Source organism: Argopecten irradians, chromosome 3 (genome assembly GCF_041381155.1).
Source record: "Argopecten irradians isolate NY chromosome 3, Ai_NY, whole genome shotgun sequence".
Taxonomy (NCBI): Eukaryota; Metazoa; Mollusca; class Bivalvia; order Pectinida; family Pectinidae; genus Argopecten; species Argopecten irradians.
In genome coordinates this window covers 48,970,330-48,994,893 of record NC_091136.1, presented here as the reverse complement: position 1 = coordinate 48,994,893, position 24,564 = coordinate 48,970,330, and the positions used below count along the sequence as shown (strand labels likewise).

At 35.7% G+C, this 24,564-nt stretch overlaps 1 protein-coding gene across 2 annotated transcripts in view; it reads right to left on the bottom strand.

Moving 5' to 3' along the window:
• Positions 1 to 3,446: 3,446 nt before the first annotated feature.
• LOC138318911 (rap guanine nucleotide exchange factor 4-like) overlaps positions 3,447 to 24,564 on the bottom strand; it is a 122,565-nt gene continuing 101,447 nt past the window's right edge. For both annotated transcript variants that reach the window (XM_069261725.1, XM_069261724.1), the window contains 19 exons: positions 19,780 to 19,856; positions 19,288 to 19,355; positions 18,742 to 18,820; positions 18,459 to 18,571; positions 17,764 to 17,849; positions 16,951 to 17,029; positions 16,639 to 16,792; positions 16,232 to 16,326; positions 15,704 to 15,831; positions 15,260 to 15,406; positions 13,978 to 14,075; positions 13,252 to 13,377; positions 12,775 to 12,953; positions 12,256 to 12,346; positions 11,536 to 11,674; positions 10,998 to 11,062; positions 10,371 to 10,425; positions 10,001 to 10,055; positions 3,447 to 7,083 (listed from right to left, as the gene is read on the bottom strand). In XM_069261725.1, coding sequence (XP_069117826.1) covers positions 7,011 to 7,083; positions 10,001 to 10,055; positions 10,371 to 10,425; positions 10,998 to 11,062; positions 11,536 to 11,674; positions 12,256 to 12,346; positions 12,775 to 12,953; positions 13,252 to 13,377; positions 13,978 to 14,075; positions 15,260 to 15,406; positions 15,704 to 15,831; positions 16,232 to 16,326; positions 16,639 to 16,792; positions 16,951 to 17,029; positions 17,764 to 17,849; positions 18,459 to 18,571; positions 18,742 to 18,820; positions 19,288 to 19,355; positions 19,780 to 19,856 — 1,907 coding nt within the window. In that variant the 3' untranslated portion in view covers positions 3,447 to 7,010. The remainder of the gene's footprint in view (positions 7,084 to 10,000; positions 10,056 to 10,370; positions 10,426 to 10,997; positions 11,063 to 11,535; positions 11,675 to 12,255; positions 12,347 to 12,774; positions 12,954 to 13,251; positions 13,378 to 13,977; positions 14,076 to 15,259; positions 15,407 to 15,703; positions 15,832 to 16,231; positions 16,327 to 16,638; positions 16,793 to 16,950; positions 17,030 to 17,763; positions 17,850 to 18,458; positions 18,572 to 18,741; positions 18,821 to 19,287; positions 19,356 to 19,779; positions 19,857 to 24,564) is intronic.

The window sequence follows — 24,564 nt, the reverse complement described above, 5'->3', positions numbered from 1 at the left end:
CACTGATGATAAAACCACATACCACCACCAGGGGTATTGAGTTTGTTCTAGTGGAGGCTCTAGATCTCCCTGGTCACTGATGATAAAACCCCATACCACCACCATGGGTATTGAGTTTGTTCTAGTGGAGGCTCTAGATCTCCCTGGTCACTGATGATAAAACCCCATACCACCACCATGGGTATTGAGTTTGTTCTAGTGGAGGCTCTAGATCTCCCTGGTCACTGATGATAAAATCACATACCACCACCATGGGTATTGAGTTTGTTCTAGTGGAGGCTCTAGATCTCCCTAATCACTGATGATAAAATCACATACCACCTCCATGGGTATTGAGTTTTTTCTAGTGGAGGCTCTAGATCTCCCTGGGCACTGATGATAAAACCACATACCACCACCATGGGTATACAGTTTGTTCTAGTGGAGGCTCTAGATCTCCCTGGTCACTGATGATAAAATCACATACCACCACCATGGGTATACAGTTTGTTCTAGTGGAGGCTCTAGATCTCCCTGGTCACTGATGATAAAACCACATACCACCACCATGGGTATACAGTTTGTTCTAGTGGAGGCTCTAGATCTCCCTGGTCACTGATGATAAAACCCCATACCACCACCATGGGTATTGAGTTTGTTCTAGTGGAGGCTCTAGATCTCCCTGGTCACTGATGATAAAACCACATACCACCACCATGGGTATTGAGTTTGTTCTAGTGGAGGCTCTAGATCTCCCTGGTCACTGATGATAAAACCACATACCACCACCAACATGGGTATTGAGTTCAGTATTAATTTTGTTATTGGAGAGGGCATATAATTGTAACAGGGTGCAGGATTTATCATAAAATCACTACCTCTGCCAAGGATCAAATTCAGGATCTCCGGATTACTTGTCTGACGCTCAACCAATCAAGCTAAAAAGAAGTTCACTCTTGTCGAGTGTATATTACAGCTATTATTGACCAGGGTTACATAATGACTAGAATTTGTCAAAAACCTGGAACCCTATGACTTTTAGATAGAGACTCTACTCAATCAAGCTGTCTGTTGGCTACAATGTTTGACCAGGTCACAATTTCATTGTTATTTTGTATTTGCTAATACAGAGTTATTAGTTATTGCATGTAAGTATTCATTTTGATTTCATGTTTTTACAAGCTAAAGGTCATATTTTTAAGAGAAAACGATGGGTAATGTACAATTTACCGTCGATTAGTCCCACCTTTCAGAGATTGTGACGTCACAAAATTCATGTCGAAAGATGACTTCACAATCACCAGAAGGACTAATTGACGGTTAATTGTACTTAATCCACATCGTTTTGGGGATCTCAAAACCCCTGCATTGTTGCACACAAACTAATTATGTTAAACTATTTACCCACAAGGGCAGATAACTCTTATATGCAGAGAAGGGATAATGCATTTTTCTTGTTTATCGACAAGTAAAAAAAACCAAGAGGCCCATGGGCCTAAAGGGTTATCTGACTATTGGTACAATACAACATAGTTATTTAAAGATTTTAGCCATTTTGACCCCTGTGATCTGAAATGAAGATCAAGGTCATTTTTTAAAACAAATATGGTAGCCCTTCATCCCAGCATGTCATACGCCCAATATCAGGTCTCTAGGCCTTTTAGTTATTCACAAAAAAGTTATTTTAAGATTTAAGCCTATTTGACCCCTGTGACCTTGGATAAAGGTCAATGTCATTGATTTGAACAAACTTGGTAGCTCTTCATCCCAGCAGGTCACAGGCCCAATATCAGTTATCTATGCCTCCTAGTTATTCTCAAGAGGTCTTTTAAAGATTTTAGCCTATTTGACCCCTGTGACCTTGAATGAAAGTCAAGGTCATTCATTTGAACAAACATGGTAGCCCTTCATCCCAGCATGCTGCAGGCCCAATATGAGTATCCTGGGCCTTTCGGTTCTTGAGAAGAAGTCATTTAAAGATTTTAGCCTATTTGACACCTGTGACCTTGAATGAAGGTCAAAGTCATTCATTTGAAAAAACTTGGTAGCCCTTCATCCCAGAATGCTTCATGCCCAATATCAGTTCCCTGGGCCTTCTGGTTAATGAGAAGAGGTCGTTTCAATATTTTAGCTTTTTTGACCCCTGTGAACTTGAATGAAGATCAAGGTCATTCATTTGAACAAACTTTATAGCTCTTCATCCCAGCATGTCAGGGGCCCAATATCAGGTCTCTAGGCCTCTTAGTTATTCACAAGAAGTCGTGTAAAGATTTTAGCCTATTTGACCCCTGTGACCTTAAATGAAGGTCAAGGTCATTCATTTGAACAAACTTGGTAGCCTTTTATCCCAGCATGCTACAGGCCCAATATCAGTACCATGTGCCTTTTGGTTCTTGAGAAGAAGTCTTTTAAAGATTTAAGCTTATTTGACCCATGTGACCTTGAATGAAGGTCAAGGTCATTCATTTGAACAAACTTGATAGCCCTTCATCCCAGCATGTTGCAGGCCCAATATGAGAACCCTGAGCCTGTTGGTTGTTGAAAAGAAGACGTTTAATGATTTTAGCCTAATTGACCCCTGTGACCTTGAATGAAAGTCAAGGTCATTCATTTGAACAAACTTGGTAGCCCTTCATCCCAGCATGCTACATGCCCAATATCAGTACCCTGGGCCTTCTGGTTCTTGAGAAGAAGTTGCTTAAAGATTTTAGCCTATTTGACCCCTGTGACCTTAAATGAAGGTAAAGGTCATTCATTTGAACAAACTTGGTAGCCTTTCATCCCAGCATGCTACAGGCCCAATATCAGTACCATGGGCCTTCTAGTTCTTAAGAAGAAGTCGTTTAAAGATATAAGCTTATTTGACCCCTGTGACCTTGAATGAAGGTCAAGGTCATTCATTTGAACAAACTTGATAGCCCTTCATCCCAGCATGTTGCAGGCCCAATATGAGAACCCTGAGCCTGTTGGTTGTTGAAAAGAAGACGTTTAATGATTTTAGCCTAATTGACCCCTTGACTTGAATGAGAAGAAGACGTTTAAATATTTTAGCATTTTTACACCTGTGACCTTGAATGAATATCAAGGTCATTAATTCGAACAAACTTGATAGTCTTTCATCCCAGCATGTCAGGGGCCCAATATCAGGTCTCTAGGCCTCTTAGTTATTTACAAGAAGTTGTTTAAAGGATTTTTGCCTTTTTGACCCTTGTGAACTTAAATGAAGGTCAAGGTCATTCATTTGAAAAAATTTGGTAGCCCTTCATCCCAGCATGACACAGGCCCAATATCAGTACCCTGGGCCTTTCGGTTATTGAGTAGAAGGTACCCTGGGCCTTTCGGTTATTGAGTAGAAGTCATTTGAATGAAAAATTTACGCACGGCGGACGACGACGGATGGTGCATGATGACAATAAGTCATCCTGATCCTGCGGGTCAGATGACCTAAAAATTACTATAACACATGATACAAATAAATATTGCGACGTTTATTTTTAAAAAATCGCTTCAACAACAACATTGTCATCAACCAACAGTACAATGATATGTCATAGTGATCTCCTTCACAGTGATTTCGATGTAACAGCAATTTTGTAGACTTTTATAGATTTAATGAAACTGTCTGTAACTGAAAGTATTCTTTAATTATCTTATAATGACTAGAACTAAGAAATCCAAAATTATACTGAACCAAATAAGTTGCATTAGAAATTGTCATCAAAACAGCGTAATATCTCATTTTAAGTTTGGAGATGTTTAACTATACACACATTTTTGTAGAAATTCAACTTTATACAAGTACCAACATATTTTCATGTGTGATTCTTTTGTCTGCGCATAATTCAATTTCAATTAATAGAATTAAGTAAATTATTGTACAATTGTACGTCAGGCCCTTTAAACAAAACCTATCTGGATAAAGATAAAATCTGGAATCTAAACCATTCTGAACTGTTCAGCATGAAAATATATTGGTTTTTACAAGATTTTTGTGTCATTTAAAGGTTTATAAATAAAGTGTAAATGAAGTAGGAATCTGGATATATCTGTAAATTTTCTATACCAATTAATTTTGTAGGTTTAAAATGATACAATAAACATTAAACAGATAGATTTAGGGAAATGTGTTCTATACAATAAGGTTTGATTTTTAGGCCACTCTCTCACTGAACAACTCCAATGTTTTGTGTCACTAGTTTTATATCTTTTAAAAAAAAATGTGAAAATAAATTTGTGTATTTAAACAAGAGATCCCAGAGTGATCTTGGCGCCCACCAAAGAATGATCTATTTCTGCCATTGGAAAGAGGGATCTTTTCTTTGTTTTTCAAACTTTTTCAAACATTCTCAACATAAAATTTGAGACAGATTGCTTCAGTACTTTCTGAGAAATAGCGATAACAAACTTCAATTGTCAAAATCCAAGATAGCGACCTGTTCGCCATCTTGGTCACAATCAGTCTTAAAATGCAATATGCATAACAAGGGCTCTAGGGGACCCTGCACAAGAAACTTAAGACAGATCCTTTCAGTGAAACATTCTGAGAAATAGCGGTAACAAATTTCAATTACCAAATTCCAAGATGGGAACCTACATAAAAAATTTGGAAGAGATCACTTCAGTCCTTTCTGAGAAATAACGGTAACAATCCTCAACTATCAATATCCAAGATGGCGGCCAGTCGGCCATCTTGTTCACCTATCAGTCCCAATATGCAAGATTAGGGGGCTAAGGGGAATCTGCACATGAAATTTGAGACAGATCTCTTCAGTCCTATTTAAGAAATAGCGGTAACAAACTTTAACTATCAAAATCAATTCGGCCATCTTGTTAACTGATTTATCCCAAAATGTAACATGCACTAGGGTCTAAGGGAAACCTGCATATGAAATTTGAGAAAGATTCCTTCAGTACTTTCTGAGAAATAGCGATAATAAATTTTAACTACCAAAATCCAAGATGGCGGCTGGTCAGCCATCTTGTTGACCGATTGGTCCCAAAATGCAATATGCACAACAAGGTCCCTAAAGGAACCTGCATTTGAAATTTTAGAAAGATCCCTTCAGTACTTTCTGAGAAATAGCTGTAACAAACTTTTTAACTATCAAAATCCACGATGGCAGATGGCTGTCTGGCGTCCATCTTGTTGACCGATTGGTCCCCATATGTAATATACACAACTAGGGCCCTAGGGAAACCTACATATGAAATTTAAAAAAAGATCGCTTCAGTGCTTTCTGAGAAATAGTGGTAACAAGAATTGTTAAAAGACGGACCACAGACAAAAGGCAATTTGCATAGCCCACCATGCTAAAAATCCAATACTTCAGTTATGCTATTTTATGTTGATTAAACTACTTCTGAATTCTGATTTTATAAAAATAAGATATCTAAGATATCTTCATAAGTAAAGAATCAAAATTATAAGAGATTACAATCTTGATTCAGATAGTTGTATAATGAAGTGGGTAAGATTCAATTGTATAACATATCTAGATAGAATTAACGAATGGAATGTCATAAACTGATTAAATAAAAAACAAAAAAAACCAGCCTAACAACACTAAAAGTTTATATAACTATCACAAGAAAACGTATATTGGTATCACATAAAGAATACAAACTTAAATACAACATATGAAATAGTATGCATCAGTCAATAGACAATATCTATATGTTTACATGTAATATATATAGAGACAATCAAAAGCTTTACTTAGGAGGAAATTCTCTTTCTGGAATAATATGAAGATAGCTAGTCATCAAATAATCTTTCATTTCTTTTAATTCATATCAAGATTGCAATCGTAATTAGAAAACATTTATACTTGCAAATGGATAATTAGAATGGAAGAATCGTGTATAGTTTACAACTTGTCTTGGGGAGATTACATATTTCACCCACTATGTAATTTCGTCATCCCCACATACACTTACCAATACAAACCAGGATAAATCTCTATAACTTAGCTTTATTTGTCGATATAAATAGTGGAGTCAAGGTATTTTTTTTCATAGACTTGCCAATCTCTATTCCATGATTGCACCTATGACCAGCAAATTTTCATAAAATTGCCATAACACAATATAGTTCACTTGCCCTTTGCTGGGGTGGTGAGCTGAAATGTAAAGACATTTTGATGTGCCAAAGTAATTTCCCTTTGTGATGTTATATCAGGTAACCTGAATGTCTGAAGTGACCAGTAAGTTTTTTGAAAAGAAAAGTGAGCTAGAATCAAGATATCTATATTTTGATACACTACAACTGATTACCAAATAATAATTCCAAATTGTACATATGCCCCACTCCGTAATGCAAGTTTACAGGTGGTGTCCTTGATAGGCTCGGTTATAACGGGAAGTAAGGATGTTAAGCTCCATCAATCAATCAATTGATTTAAATGTTTTCTGGTATTGAAATAAAATAACACATCAGAAATAAAACATTTTAACAAATAAATTTGATATCTTGATTTGTTCTGAAATCTCTCTCTCTTATCTTTGTGATTTCCAGCAATTAAATAATACTACATCAAGGAAAACATTCATTTTTCATATCCTCACATTCTTCCCCATTCATACCAATCATACTTAACATTTATACAAGAGTACAGGACTTTTACCTCTGTACGAGTCAGGAGACATACAACTTTTGGCCAATAGCATTTCCCCATGTCTTTGTTAACAGGAGCATGGACTCCCTCCTAGTCAATGGAATATTGCATTGAGCACATATTTTTCACATAATAGTCATAATTGCATCTTTTAAGGACCTGTCTTTGCCAGGCCTGACCATCTTTGAAGGCTGCCACATGGTAACCAGAACACAGCTTTTTCACACTTTGAGGTCGGTTAACTAGTATCACATTTTATCAGGTACCGTTATGTAAATCACCAAAGGTTGGTGGACTGGACCATGTCCGATCTCAGTGAACTTTTAGGTCCTAGTACATGAGGTAACCAAGGACAAATAAAGTGTGACCAGTGCCCAGATAGTTATGTAGTCCATTATTTTACCCCCCTAGTAACTGTCAAGTTCTACGTGGCTCTAACTTGTATGAGAACTGTGTAAGTAATCTTTGGTTGTCAATCACATTGAGGTTCCTGAAACACCAAACAGTTTTATATTAGTACACGTACTTGTACTTTACAATGGGACGTTATTTGTTTCACTCATAAAATAATAAGAGAGATACATGTAACTATATTAATAATAGACAAAAACGGAATAGCCTGCTGATAACTTGTTATCATGTTGTGTTGATAGAATAGCCTGCTGATAACTTGTTTTCATGTTGTGTTGATAGAATAGCCTGCTGATAACTTGTTATCATGTTGTGTTGATAGAATAGCCTGCTGATAACTTGTTACCATGTTGTGTTGATAGAATAGCCTGCTGATAACTTGTTATCATGTTGTGTTGATAGAATAGCCTGCTGATAACTTGTTATCATGTTGTGTTGATAGAATAGCCTGCTGATAACTTGTTACCATGTTGTGTTGATAGAATAGCCTGCTGATAACTTGTTACCATGTTGTGTTGATAGAATAGCCTGCTGATAACTTGTTACCATGTTGTGTTGATAGAATAGCCTGCTGATAACTTGTTACCATGTTGTGTTGATAGAATAGCCTGCTGATAACTTGTTATCATGTTGTGTTGATAGAATAGCCTGCTGATAACTTGTTATCATGTTGTGTTGATAGAATAGCCTGCTGATAACTTGTTACCATGTTGTGTTGATAGAATAGCCTGCTGATAACTTGTTACCATGTTGTGTTGATAGAATAGCCTGCTGATAACTTGTTATCATGTTGTGTTGATAGAATAGCCTGCTGATAACTTGTTATCATGTTGTGTTGATAGAATAGCCTGCTGATAACTTGTTTTCATGTTGTGTTGATAGAATACCTGCTGATAACTTGTTACCATGTTGTGGTGATAGAATTCCAGGAAGCAGATTTTGTTTAATGACAAAGAGAAATACTCTCATTGTTAATGAATAGAATATAATGAAAATAAAACAAGAGGCCCAGAGGGCCTGTATCGCTCACCTGGTTTTTTGTTAGTAATTATCACAAGACTCAGACAATTAGAAAAATAAGCAAAATTGACTCCCAAAGTTTAATTTTGAATCACAACCATACAATGATGCTATTGATACCATACAAATATGCTATCCAATACATAGGTTCAGAGACAAAGTAATTTATATGAAAATAGCAGCCTAATTGACCTTTTGACCTCGCATCTATTGCCGTCTAAGACCCCGGGGGTCAGCCCTATCATTTGTACAATTTCAAATCCCAACCCTATAAGGATGCTACCATTGCATTATAAGTGCTCTTCCATTCTTAGTTGCAGAGAAGAAGTCGTTTATATGGAAATAGCTAAATTAACCCCTTTTGACCCCACCCTTCAGGCCCCCAGGGGGTCAGCCCCATCATTTGCAAAATTTTGAATCCAAACCCTATAAGGATGTAACCATTGCATTATGAGCGTAATCCCATGTTAAGTTGCAGAGAAAAAGTCATTTATATGGAAATTGACCACTTTTGACCCCGCCCCTCAGGCCCCCGGGGGGTCAGCCCTATCATTTGCACAATTTTGAATTCCCACACTATAAGGATACTACCATTGTATTATGGGTGCTATACCGTGCTTAGTTTCAGAGAAGAAGTCGTTTATATTGAAATAGCCAAATTGGCCACGTTCGACCCCGTTCGACCCCGCCCCTCAGGCCCCCTGGGGGTCAGCCCCATCATTTGCACAATTTTGAATCCCCACCCTATAAAGATGCTACCATTGCATTATGGGTGCTATACCATGCTTAGTTTCAGAGAAGAAGTCGTTTATATGGAAATAGCCAAATTGGCCCCTTTTGACCCCGCCCCTCAGGCCCCCCGGGGGTCAGCCACATCATTTGTACAATTTTGAATCCCCAACCTATAAAGATACTACCATTGCATTATGAGTGCTATCTCATGCTTAGTTTCAGAGAAGAAGTCGTTTATATGGAAATAGCCAAATTGACCCCATTTGACCCCGCCCCTCAGGCCCCCGGGGGTCAGCCCCATCATTTGTACAATTTTGAATCCCCACCCTATAAGGATGCTACCATTGCATTATGGGTGCTATCCCATGCTTGGTTTCAGAGAAGAAGTCGTTTATATGGAAATAGCCAAATTGACCCCTTTTGACCCCGCCCCTCAGGCCCCCGGGGGGTCAGCCACATCATTTGTACAATTTTTAATCCCTACCCTATAACGATACTACCATTGCATTATGAGTGCTATCTCATGCTTAGTTTCAGAGAAGAAGTCGTTTATATGGAAATAGCCAAATTGACCCCATTTGACCCCGCCCCTCAGGCCCCCGGGGGGTCAGCCCCATCATTTGTACAATTTTGAATCCCCACCCTATAAGGATGCTACCATTGCATTATGGGTGCTATCCCATGCTTGGTTTCAGAGAAGAAGTCGTTTATATGGAAATAGCCAAATGGACCCCATTTGACCCCGCCCCTCAGGCCCCCGGGGGGTCAGCCCCATCATTTGTACAATTTTGAATCCCCACCCTATAAGGATGCTACCATTGCATTATGGGTGCTATCCCATGCTTGGTTTCAGAGAAGAAGTCGTTTATATGGAAATAGCCAAATTGACCCCTTTTGGCCCCGCCCCTCAGGCCCCTGGGGGGTCAGCCCCATCATTTGTACAATTTTCAGTTAGTAGCCCATAAGGATGCTACCAGCCAAATTTTGTTGAAATCCGACCAGCGGTTATGGAGAAGAAGTCGATTGTTGACGGACGGACGGACGGACGGACGACGGACGACGGACGACGGACGACGGACGACGGACGGACGCCACGGTATGGCATAAGCTCACCTTGGTCCTTCGGACCAGGTGAGCTAAAAATGAAAGTACTTATTGAAGAAAATACATGAAACATTTTATAATTTAAGGGTTAGAAGATTAGCATGCCTCCTATTGGATAGGGAGAATACATGGATACATACCTGATGTACTCAATAACTTCTGACGAACACTTTAATGAGGTGGGTGCTTCCAAATCTGTAGATAGTTTAGATAGGAAAATTAACAATATTATAACTACCAAACCTCAAATTACATCAAGAACACCAGTCTATGTCAGGCAGGACTAGAAGACCTGGCAATAAAATCTCTAATGATTGCAATGAAACCTTATAGAGTTTTATATATCACGTAGGTTCATTTGGGAAATCAGAGGAAATATAATGTCACAATTATTTTACTATTTGTGAATGACAAAGATTACGTTTTAAGTTAGAGCTTAATTAGACAGAAGATTAAATATCTTATGCTAGAAAACTTGAATAATTAAGAAAATGCACAATTGAAACATACCTAAATGTTGACTTTTACAGAAACGAACTGTCCTCATGGTCTGGGCAATCATATGCTGTAAAATAAAATTTGTTCAAGTAGTTAACAACCCTGATTTTTAAGTCTGGACTTCCTAAAACAGCCTTCTATTTTATAATCGTTTTTATCATAATTTTTCTGCTTGTTTGTTTGTTGCTGGGGATGATTATAACATACAATTAAAAGCAATAGATTCTACTATTTTTATCGAGGAAACACTTTTTTCAATATCTTAACTATTGCAGACTACCTAGTATTGGCAAAGCATTGCTGCAATTCTAGCACACCAGTAGATAGAATTGTCTGACATGCCATCTATTTAAAGCATTTTTGTGTTACTTAGTGATGCCTTAGTGATAATGACTGAATTATCAATGTTTATTTTGTTAATTTTTAAGCATCCTGTTATCCTGTTATCATTTCTGTACTCCATTTTGGTCCAAAGTAACAGAACATATGGACTTCATAGATTGACATACAATCAACTATTGTTACTGACCTGTTGAATTTGAGGCATACCATTGCAATTCAAAATTTATTGTTACTTACACCATTATTTTGTTGATTTTTTTTCCTTCTCTTTTTTATTTTTGTAAACTTTAGGCTTACCATTTTTTCAAAGTTAACCAGTTCATCAAAATAAGTTTTGTTTCCTTCGTGGGTAAAGGTCAAATCTGTAAACCAAAGAGTAAATGTTTTCAATTAAGACAGAGTCACAATGTAGGTCACATTGACCTACTTGTGTTACATAGTACATTATATCATCTTGATGCAAATATTGTATCCAGATAGACCATTTTTCAGCTTTGGTGTAAGACAAAGGTCAAAATGTATATCCAATATGGTCACAGTGACCTACTTTTGATACCATACACACTACATTATCAACACGAACGTGAACCTGTGACCAAAAAATGAAGTTCTACTGAAAATATTATCAAAAAGAAATCTGGCAAACATAATCTGTATGATATCATGCAAAGCTTACATGTTTCACCCAAGAAATGATCAGAGAATCAAAATTAATACAAGCCTAATCAATTTAAAAATTTTGAAAATTGACCCTCTATCAGTAACAAAATTTAGTATTCAATAGTAAGACTTTGAGTACACTGAAGGTAAATACATCTACCAGCACAGGTCGTACCTTTCATGAGGAGAGGCATAAAGGGTATGATCGGAGCAGCCAGTTTAGCCACTATCAGTCGGTATACATGGTGATTTCTAGACGGGTCCATCAGTGTCTCAAACTCTGCAAACATCTTCTTGAACTTACTAGGTAGTTTCTACAGGAGATAAAAAATCACATGTTTATTAGATATGAAAATTACAATAAAACACATTCATAATGTACATACTTACAAGGAATTCATGGCTATAAGGTAGTAATTTTTATTCCCAATCAAGGTTTCTACAAGATGTTTGTTACATGTGTATAACAAACTACTGTATGTCTATAACAGTGATTTTGCTGGTTCCCAAAAGTTTGTTATAACCATGTTTTACTGTATAATTTACCATACCCTGATTTATAAATCAAGCTAATATTCACTTCAAGTTCTAGCTTGTATAAATTTTCTCTATTTAATTCTACTCTTAACAGAAAATGAAATAAAGCAGTTCAGTACATGAAACATTAGACTGGCCACTAGACCCTAAGTTGTTGCTAAGACTTTTCTCAGCAGAGCTCACTAGATTATCTACCCCTAGTTTGAAACCTAGAATCAGAAATGTAGTAGCGACAAAAACAATCACGCCAATATTTAGCGATTATTCTTTTCAACATTCTAGAGACTGGAGGCCAGTCTAATGAAACACCTGCTATTGTATATATCAGTAATCAAAGTGTGTTAAGAAATGGAGTTACCTCCCATGTCTGTGACAGTCTGCTCACAGCGATGTTACTCAGCCCCATCACAATAGCAAAGAAAGAGTTCAGGTTCTGGTACTCTTTACAGCTGGAAAACAAGGTAAGTCTTACCACACAATAATCACCCAAACACAGATTTCTATCTTAAAATAGCATTTTAACTCCCCTATACAGAATATGTTAAATATGGATTCCAATATGGGGTTTTTTTTTCAAGTACCGGTAAGTAATTAATGGAAATTGTACATCATCATTCTCTAACAGGTGTTTATTTGATTATTTTTCATGATTTGTGCATTGCTACCAGATAGACAATTACAATGGAATAGAGTTTAGGCATATAGGCTTCTATCAAGTAAGGGACATAACTCTAGTATACAGACAAATAGAGAAGGCAAACAAATGTAGAATGACTATAAAATTAACAAACATGTTTTTATATTCTATATATTTACTTCAATTTGGCTAATACTGTAGTTTATAAACTTAGTGAAGAATTATGATATGACCACTTACTGCGAAGCTAGCTTGATAAACTTCCTCAGCAGCTGTACCCGTTTACTGACATTCTGAGCTAGCACCATCTCCGTGATTACCCAGAACTGGACCTCGTTAAAGCGACGAAGAAGCATGTCGAGATTAGAGGTAATCTTTCCAAAATTGTGACGACCAAGTACTTGATAGATCAGCTCATACTGCAAAACCAAGTCACATTAGCATCAGTTAAGCATTTTTTTATATAAAATAAATGATGATATTCCAAACTAAAAACATCTATAGACATTATTCCCACTTCGATATGAAACAAGAATTGGACAGGACAGTGCAGGAGATCATTAAATATGTGTGTATGTGTGTGTTGGGGGGGGGGGGGGGCATAAAATCAATTTACCAGTTACTTTGATACACTAAACTCAACTTAGACATAACATTTGGCCAGGTGTATCGACATTATGGAACCACCATTTTATCACATATATATAATATACCTACCTCGTCCACACAGACGAGCAGTTCCCAGTCATACAGCGTCATATAGTAAGCCACTTCTTTGGTACTCATCATCTCAAACATGGACATAGTGCCAGTCGCTGGCCCGTCCTGTTCTGGTAATGGAGTCTGAAATACAAACATTCAACTTCACATCCACACTCAGTTTCTCTACATCTTAGCTTTAGAAATCAAAGTCTTGTAAGATTTATGTATGTCTAACCATCAAAGGGTCATTTTCTTTTCATCATTACATCATTTGCACATACACTGAAGTAAAAAAGGTAATACAGTTAAAACGAACACTCTTAAAACATATTCATGGTTATGATAATGTAGTATTTGTATTCCCCGTCAAGGTTCATATAAAATATCTGCAATTTGTATATAACAAACCTTGCTTACCACAAATGGTTTTGTTGGTCCCCAGAGGTTCGTTATAACCGTGTTTCACTGTATACTAAAGCAATAAGGAAACCTACATGATTTAGCCTGTATTGCTTTCTAAAATGACTCCTCTTCTAACATTACACAAGTTAGTTTTATTTTTGTATTACAGAGTTATCTGCCATGCAGGTAGGTATTGACTGTTTTTGTGAGCCTGTCATGTGTTTTTAATGTTTTTCAGAATAATTGGGGTCAAGTTTCCCTTACAAAATGGATACCTAGCCACAAGGGCAGATAACTCTGTAATATACTTATATATAGACTAGTATCTTTGCTACTTACTAAAGCGTCGATGTGTTCCCGAGGAGCAATAAACAGTTGTCCATTGACACTGAGAGAGGTGGTGATACAGAGGTCGTTGTCTTTCAATATAAGACGCTCTGGAATATAATCAAATATTAGTCGTCATCATCATACACCTTCATCTAACACAGAAAGTTGTATAAAACATAAATGCCCTTGGCTACTTTATCAACTGGGATGAGACAGGAACTGAAATTATACTACATATGAGATTTTGCTTAATTAAATGGTTACTGTTTATATCCTGTGTCCTCTTAGCATTTTGTTTCATATAGATCTATAGGATGATTTACTAGTACGGCCATACTTGATTCAAATACAAGCGCAGACTGCTCCAGAGATAACACAACCCTTATATGAAGTTATGTACATTTATTGTAACAGTAGAAACAATCCGACAAACAATATGCTTGGCATGTTGGTTCTTAGTTGAAATTTAGGCTATAATACTAATCCCGCTTGACCATAGTTTATGAATCGCGCACGCAAGCGATTGTATGAGAAACGTGGGAAACGTGGGTTTCTTAAGGTATTAAAAAATATCCATAAAAGTTAGAACCATACTTGCTGCACCATAGAAGTAAAGTCCAATTAGGAACACAGTCTTATGTGATCGTAGTTGAAAGAAGTAATAAGGAAATAAAAACGGAAAGCACGTCAATCTCTTCACAAAGAAATTCTGTAACTGAAGCTGACCCCCAGACTACTAAGTCACGTGGTACGGCTGGACGTTTTGATTGGTCAGTACAGTTTAATGATATCAATGCCTAAGGGCAAGGGTCATCTATATATATACAAAAATAGCATCTATTGAAAACATCTAAACCTCACAGGAAACACCAATAGTTCTGAAACAGTCTGTGCTTGTATATTGCAGTTCTATTTATATCTGAACAGTATACATTATTGAGAGAGATGTACATGTAGAAGACTAGAGAATATACACACAACATATAAACAAAATTATACGAAAACATATAATCAAAAATTTGTCTCAATTGAATTACCAGCTATGTTCATTTATAAGTACCTGCCAAATTCTGGTGGAGAAGGAATTTTAAAGACGAGAATTCAGTAGTGCCTTGACTATTTGGGCAACAAGGCCATTTATCTTAACATAAATATGCGAAATATTTCCAAGATAAGAAAAAAAAATTATGCATGACCATCATATTTTATTGAAAAAGGAATGAAGACTTACAATAAGGTATAACTACACTATAGTATTCAGGTTGGAAACACTATCATGTTGTACACCTACCTCCAGTAGACTTGACCTCACAGAGGACAAGATCATTTCCAAGGCACAGCTTATCTCGGGCTTGTAGTATAATGTCCTTAACTGTACTATACATTGGTAGTCGTAGCGTCGTGTATGTATGGTCAGCACAATATACTTTAAACACATCTGAAACACAATTGTTTGATTTAGAAAAAATACCCAATGCTGAAGGGATGCTACTGGCCACATTTCAGATAAATTGTAATCTGAGGTAATGAAGTTCATTAAACTGTTGTGGACACCACACTAGGCAAGCTTAAACTGAAAGTATATATTTGTGAATCTTAGTCTCAGGTATGTCAACTTGATTTCTTATATCAAAGGAATAATCATTACTATGTCGTAATCAAGAAAATTTCTTTAAACTTTGCAAGATAGGGATTTTATAGAAATGGGTAATGACAAAACATTATCATTTCCTACTTTCATCATCGGCTTTGATTGGTCGACGTCGGGTCAGTGTCTCCACCATATTCTCCTTAGAACATCTACGCGTGATAATGACAGTCGGTGAGGTTCTCTTCTTACTAGCCTTCTCAACCTGTATCTGACTGTCAATGGAATACAAATACTTTTTATATGTGGGAAGATTTGCATATTCTAGCCAATGGGTTTCAATATGTGATAAAACCTAAATGAGTTTGCTAAATGTTTTATCCCTGTTTTGATGAGCTCAAGATTACAATACAACTAACCTTCATATCCGCGACTTAAAAGTGATTTCATCACTTTCCTCTTTCAAACATAGAGCTATAATCTAATTTTGAAATTTCTCATTTAATCAATCGTTCAATTTTCAGAAAAGCCTGAATGGCAATGATATACTGCTAACACCCTTTACAGTAAACAAACCAACACTTACTGAAATCTGTGTAATAGCTGAGAGAGTGTGGAACAATAAAATTATCTCTGTTAATTAAAATACATTGATTAATAAATAAAATACTATACTCTTTGTCGTATTTCATAATGTCTTCAAGTGATGTAAGCTCTTGTAAAAGGGACGGATATTCAGAACTATCAGCTTTCAGAGAGGCATATAATTTCTGAAATGAAAAGAAATATGTTAAATTTTACACTTTTTATAGCTAAGAAGCTTGTCCAGACATCCCTGATAGTGACTTTTTTGGCTTCCCTATCATCAGCTCATATTCACGTTAGGGTATTCATGTCAGACATCCCTGACAGTTACCTCCCATGTAATAAGTTAGTATTCACATCCCTGACAGAGTAATCTCCCCGATCTTAATAATTTATTTATCTTTTGTGTTGTAATTCATGTTCAATAGTTATTTATCTCCCCTCTTGTTATTTATAATATTTTCAACTTATCTCCCCTATTGCGAGCTATTATTTACCGGGAAGAAATCCCTGATGGCAGGGTCCTCCTTAAATCCCTCAGGTGCAATATCAAACCATTCTTGTACAAACTGGACCACACACTTGCGTTGTGTTACAGCATAATCAACCATGTCCTCTTCCTCAGACTTCTGGTTGACCTTAGCATGGTAACTGTTCTATTGTCAAGGTCAAATCTATTATGTCATGTTCTCCAAGAAGTTAAATGATGAGGTTTAAAAGTACCTGTACATGCTTACGTTGTTTTTTATGATTGCTAAGATGATCTAGATATAAACATGCAGCTATCATACTGCCCTGATAAAGGATACTGGGCCAGGAGGGATGGACAGAGCTGGTCACTTGGCATAAATATCACATGTGTAAGTAGGAATACCTCCAGGAAGTTATCTATAACATAAAATTATTAACGAGGTTATCTAAGTCATTTACATACAAATATCAGAAATAAAACTGAAGATGTTGTTTGAAGCTAAAAGACCAAATGACTATGATATGATTTTTTAATGAAATAAAACAATTAAAGAAACAAATCTACAAGTAACAAGTAAGGTATCTGACACGTCTTAAATATGTATTTTACTCAAATTTACATGGTTTATTTAGGTTCGTGTCCCTTTAACGATATTACAACAGCAATGGTTTAATGATGAAAATCGGTGTAGAAATGGAGCTTATAGAGTTATGACAGAGATTTTTCATAAATATTATAATGGTGAACTCAGTTTTGATTGTAAACATTAGAAAACCGAATTGATCAAGATGTTCAGGTAAATTTATTTTTATTTTTATCAGACAACAAAACATAAACAAGAAATTCATGTACTGATGACACATTTGAAGGTGGATGATAATTGACTGAAAAATTAAGTTGCTTGAGTGACATAACAAGAAAAGCAATTGTTCACATGCGCACCTGAATACCTTATATCCCCTGTGTGGTGACTAAGAGGGTACTGTAACGATCCAAGTTAAAATGACAAATTTGAAAGTAATTCATGTGGCTCTGTTGCTTTTTATTTAACTAATGTTTTCTTTAAATCCAGTTATAGGCCTTAGGTCAGTCTATTGAAGCTATAATATAGGTTTGGTGCCTCCTTTGGGAGTAAGAACACAAATATCACCTGTGGCTTCTTCTGTTTTACTCTCAAGACTTGTCTCTAGTAGATGTTCTAACATCTTCTCTGGCGTCCCAGCCATAACGGAGTACCTACAACACAGCATGAGGACATACCAACATATTCATTTTAAATGATGCATTGCTAATTGTTTGGACTTTAGAATTATTTTACAATTTTTCTCAATATTGAACCATTTTATCGTACTGATAATAAGTGTCTTCACTTAATCATATTTATTATATCACTGCAGAGACATCTTAAATTGTGCCACAAATCTATAATGGGCTATTGGGTATTCAGTATCTTTCCATGTGAGAGTCTTTTACAACACTTTGGAGAGTATGCATCAACAACTGTCATTTTAGCTGCGACAGCTTTGACGTTATCTAACAGCTTCTGACTACGGTATTTACTATAATTAGTGCCTAGGGCCCTTAAAAAATTGTTGCAAAAGAGATGCTTAAGACTGTAAAACATTCTTTAATTCATGTAATAAGAGGCATTTACATAACTTCAACTCCTTCTTTAGAGGGAGGGGGGAAGGGTGATTATAGGGGAAGGACGCTAATCATGTCATATTCGTTAAGTCATGTCACCTTGAACTAAGGAAGCCGAATATGATGCTAAAGGATAACACAAAGTGACAGTGCAGAGATTTCACAAAGCCCAGACTCCACATTTCTCAATTCTCTCTGTACCTGTAGTGGGTTTGAGTCGTGCCATCAGGACCTTGACTGTTCATTGGAATCTTCTCCAGAACCAACACATCCTTGCCATGTTCTTTTAGTCGTACTGTATTAGCCTCCACATCCTGTTAGATTAAAATACATGAAAAATGTTGCCAATTTAATCAGCATTTCTAAAACATTTTTATTCAGCAGTTCTACCAGATAATTAGTAATTTGTTAAACAAATATCTAAATGACAGAACTGTTGGTGATGGTGTAGTTACTTAGCAATTTTCCCTTCGGTGTTACCTACCCTAAGTATCCTGTTGAAGTCATCTTTATCTACCCGGAGGAAGTGACAGTTGTCTTCTCGGAGGACAATAGTGGCTGCTCTGTAATACACAACGTTAACAAAGGGCATAATAACTTAGCACCAAATAGAACTACCACAGTATCCATTGCCAAAATAGGACAGTGAGGTACATCTTCTGTAAAATTTCACTTTCTAATTTGGATCAAAACTTTATTATCTCTTACTTTTGACTAACTAATTTTATCTTTGATACTAAGGAAATATAAGAAAGAACCTATAAATTTTCAACATCAAAATCCCAAATTGCCACCATTTAGCTTTTCTTCAACTAATCTAACATGAAAAAGAAACCTACATAGGGAATTTCAAGAAAACTTTCTGTACTTTCTGAAATAAAGTGGTCATAAACTTAAATTGCCAAAACAAAATTGTGAATAATAATAATTTTGTTATGAAATGGAAGTACGTGTACACAACTGCCATATATTCAACACTTTACATAGGTTTTTTAATGAAACAAGCATTTTTATGTAGAACAACTAATACCTAGGAGCATCGTTCAGCAAAGCCAGCTTTCCAAAGTCATCTCCTTCATGTAATGTGCAGACAACTCCCTGCAATGTTTTAAATGTTAAAATATGATTTCTTTTTCAAAATTTCAGCTTTGCTAAATAGCATCATTATGTATATTCTTGGAGAAATGAGTTCTCCAGATGATATGATAAATGAGAAGTTGTTTTTATTTGGGGTAAAAGTATGACTTACAGTTGATAAGTCCCACTTTCAGGTGATTCAATACATCAAAATATGAGGCCACATTTTACCTACATCATTTTGATATCTTGAAACTGATGTATTAAAACTTAAACATCTCACATCTAATCAGTCATTGTTGTGAAATAGAACATTTAGTACAATCATTGTAAATCTAATGCCAAACAATTCATCATGAAAATCAATCACATCACACAATTTCATATATAACTCCAAAAAAATGTATTATAAATATCCACCTAAATAAAGCACACTGATACTTACTCTCCCATATATAACAACATTTACTGATCCCTTCAGTATAATATACCACGACTTTCCTTCATCTCCTTGATTGAACACTGAAAGAAATAAAACAATTAAAGAAACAAATCTACAAGTAAGAATTAACTCATATGTAACATTCCTGAATGTTTGACTCAGTCAAAACTCTAGGTTGTTCTAGTATCCAGGTCTTCAATAGCACAGTAGGTTGTGGTTCTTGTAGTTTTATGGTGAACATTGTTAACCTTACAAAACACCTCTAGTACATCTATTTTATTGAATCTAAACAGTGCAGAATTAAGATGACAGCCCCAAATAATGAATTTATGAAAATCAATTTTAAAATGAAATTGCTACACAGATTAGAAAGATTTTCTATGAACAATAAACAGGGGACATTGGTACCAAGCTTGGAATGCTGAAGGTTATTTGTTAAAGATATTACAATGCCTAACAGCAATAGTTTAATGACGAAAATCAGTGGAGAAATGGAGCTGCTACAGTTATGACAGAGATATTTCATAAATATTATATCGATGAACTCAGTTTTGACTATAATTGAACCAAATTAAAACCAAATTGATCAAGATGTTCAGGTTTATTTATTTTTATGCATTTTCAAACATCAGACAACACAACATGAATAAGAAAATCAGGTACTAATGACACATGTGAAGGTGGAAGATTAATTGACTGAAAAAAAAGTTGCTTGAGTGACATAACAAGAAAAGCACATTCACATGTGCACCTGCATACCTCATATCCCCTGTGTGGTGGCTGAGAGGGTACTTTACCAACCCAGGTTAAAATGGCAAATTTGAAAGCAATTCATGTGACTATGTTGTTTTTTTAATTTTAACTAATGTGTTCTTTAAATCCAGTTATAGGCCTTAGATCAGTCTACTGAAGCTATAACTATCGGTTTGGTGCCTTGCTCGACCTTTGGGAGTAAGAACACCTATAAACTTACAGATGGAGTTAATAGGAGTTTATTACCATGTGACACCGACTCAGTAGACCCTACATTGCTGAAGAAAGGTCAGAAGTACAAGGCTAAAATAATCATTACAGACCAACATCTGAACTAAAAGTGGGACTATAACCAGGTTCCCCTGGAATAAACATGTTAGCATATATATTGTACAGTTGATACAGCTATTACTTCAGGTTCAATAGTACAGGTAACTATTTTGAGATATCTGTAATTTGTGAAAACTGTTTCAAAAGGGAACATAATTTACAGTTTGTATATATTTAGCCAAAACTGTTCCAAAAGTCAATTATGCTCCCTTTGGAATAGTTTTGGATGATGGAAACTTGAAAAAGTAGTGGAAAATGTTTCTTTGCAAAGGCTTTGTAGCCAAAAATTTAGAAAAAAATTGTTATACCTTGGTAATATACCATGGTATAATATCTTAAGATACAAGGTTTATTTTGGTGCGAGAAATAAAACTTTTGTTATATTGGAACTAACAGTGTGTTCTCTTTATCGTACAACCATTTGATTGCAAACATAAGCAACTTCTGTAATTACCCATTTCCTTCTTATATCATCTTATATCTTTGAATCATGTTTTTTTTTTTTTTTTTTTTTTTTCAAGAACAGAATTATTTCTGCTGTAATCATAACACACAGCTTCAACAAAGTTCATTATTTTAGAAATCAAATTGTTTATTAACTTCGTTTGTACATCACGATCTTTCAATATTGTTTTAACAATTTATCAAACTACCAATGATCCTCAGAAATATTTCAAACATATGATTATGCCAGTGTAGTAACACAAAAGAAACTGATTGAAATTTTTATCATAAATTTCAGAATGAATCACCAAACTTTCCTATTTTGTATATACAATACAGTTACAGTCATAACATTTCAGATCTAATAAGTAAACAGAGCAGTGCTGGTGTCCTGGGAGGGACCAGTACTAATTAATATTGGAATTACTATGCCATCACAATCAATGATGTGGACTACATTGTCAGAGGTCAGTGTACTAACTAATATTGGAATTACTGTGCCATCACAATCAATGATGTGGACTACATTGTCAGAGGTCAGTGTACTAACTAATATTGGAATGACTGTGCCATCATTATATTGGTTACTGTATTAACCAGCCATGTTTATATACTTCTGGTGATCACAGCAATTGTCAAATTAGTGGTTCTGGTCGTATATATTGGTCAGGTCTGGTCAATTGTCCAGTGTGGGGAGGTCCAGTAGGGCAATGTCTGATGAACTGACACAGAAACCCTGCTGTGACTTCTGTAAACAATCCTCTTACTTGGTCAGTTTGAATATGATTTCATAGTTTGTCTAGATGCAAAACTTTTACTTTAACCAAAACACACACACATCAACTCTACACACACATGTTTACTTTGTTCACATATACATACATTTTTATACAGATTCATACAGCTTTTGAATGCTTACAATAGAACAAAATCATATCTTACCTCATCTAACTATACTATTTGTTTTGCTTTATTGATGAATCTATAATTTGTCCACATTTTATCACTTTATTGTCAAAGGTTCAGAAGTTAGTGCCCAAACAAGACCTTGACCTTAGATGTCCTTCATGTTCCATCAAGTATATTGAAATAGGAAATTATTGTAAAATTTGGCAATTATTTGACATTTGACCTTGAGGTCAAGGTAAGTGACCTGAAGGTAGTGCATTGTATATCAACTAATGATGCAAGTATCCATCAAATATTATGACCATATCTTGAATATTAATGTCCTGAACAAGAAATGATTTGAGAGATCTAGAGCAGGAAAAGCGAAGGAAAAATAATCAGTATAAATACCCTATAATGTCCCCATTCACAATCATTTCATATAATGGAGAATAAGCTCATTATCTATAGACAGCCTCGTGACAAAAACAAACAAACAGTAGATTTATTTGTTTTGAAGCACTTTTTAGTTCGAAATTCATGGAAAATTTGTGGTAGCCTTCTAGGACTGCATGTTCATCTTCATTAAGAATTGAACATACACTTTTATTTTGATGTTGGATTCTTCAGGCAAACTATCAGCTCTCCAGAGAACCATGCCATGTTTGTTTCCATTTCAAGGATAGCTCGCTTGTTCTTTTGATTGATTCTCTTCAGCTCAAACCAACAATATCCAAGTCTGACACAGACATTAGTCAACTTCTCCAGATAAATAATTAAATGTTCTTTGCAGACAGAAAATAATTACAAATGATTAAAGAGATATTGTTGTAGCTTTCATCCCAGAGGCCATGGCCAATATTCGCATACCCAACGATATTGTTTTCCACTTAGCAGGTGGAAATAACAGATAAATTTACTGACTTTTATAGTCAAGAAATTTTAACCCTCAAATGCATTAGTCTTAGAATGATGTCTTCTCTTTATCTACTAATATTTACATTTTGCCACAGCGACTCCCATTACTCTAATGATAATTGTGATCTGCATTATGAGCCAATAAATGCAGCCTAGACTTTGTGTTGTGTAGTAATATCTAAATAAATGGATGTGTGTCTTGTTTACTGACACCATGTTAGTCCGCGCGGAAAAATTGACATTGTAGTTGAATGAACCAGTTTCGTTATGAATCTATAAAAATTCTTTTGAAAGTCTGGATAATTGAAAGTAAACTGAAAAGCAACTGAAAAACATTGAAACTTTGTTGTCTTTTCATTTTTTATAGGGACTATTTTTTATCGCATTGAACTTGGCTGACTAGGTTAAATGTAAATATAACAATTAAAGGATAATTAGATTGCATTTATTGGAGATAGAAATGCAATTTGGGTGGCAGATAAATAGGGCGCTATGAATATTTATCTGCCACCCAAATTGCATTTATATCTCCAATAAATGCAATCTAATTATCCTTTAATTGTTAAATGACTGCAGACCACATAGGATATAGACAACCATTTACTCTGTGTCCTCTTTATCTACTAACGACTGCAGACCACATATGATATAGACAACCATTTACTCTGTGTCCTCTTTATCTACTAACGACTGCAGACCACATATGATATAGACAACCATTTACTCTGTGTCCTCTTTATCTACTAACGACTGCAGACCACATATGATATAGACAACCATTTACTCTGTGTCCTCTTTATCTACTAACGACTGCAGAACCACATATGATATAGACAACCATTTACTCTGTGTCCTCTTTATCTACTAACGACTGCAGACCACATATGATATAGACAACCATTTACTCTGTGTCCTCTTTATCTACTAACGACTGCAGACCACATATGATATAGACAACCATTTACTCTGTGTCCTCTTTATCTACTAACGACTGCAGACCACATATGATACAGACAACCATTTACTCTGTGTACTCTGTGTCCTCTTTATCTACTAACGACTGCAGACCACATATGATATAGACAACCATTTACTCTGTGTCCTCTTTATCTACTAACGACTGCAGACCACATATGATATAGACAACCATTTACTCTGTGTCCTCTTTATCTACTAACGACTGCTGACCACATATGATATAGACAACCATTTACTCTGTGTCCTCTTTATTTACTCTGTGTCCTCTTTATCTACTAACGACTGCTGACCACATATGATATAGACAACCATTTACTCTGTGTCCTCTTTTAGTCCTTAAAGGTCATTTATGGGCTGGATACCACCATAACAAAATCATCATCATTGGAATTACCGATAGCCTCTTGACTTGAGAAGAAGTTGTTTTAAATATTTTAGTATATTTAACCCCTATGACCTGGATGAAGATCAAGGTCA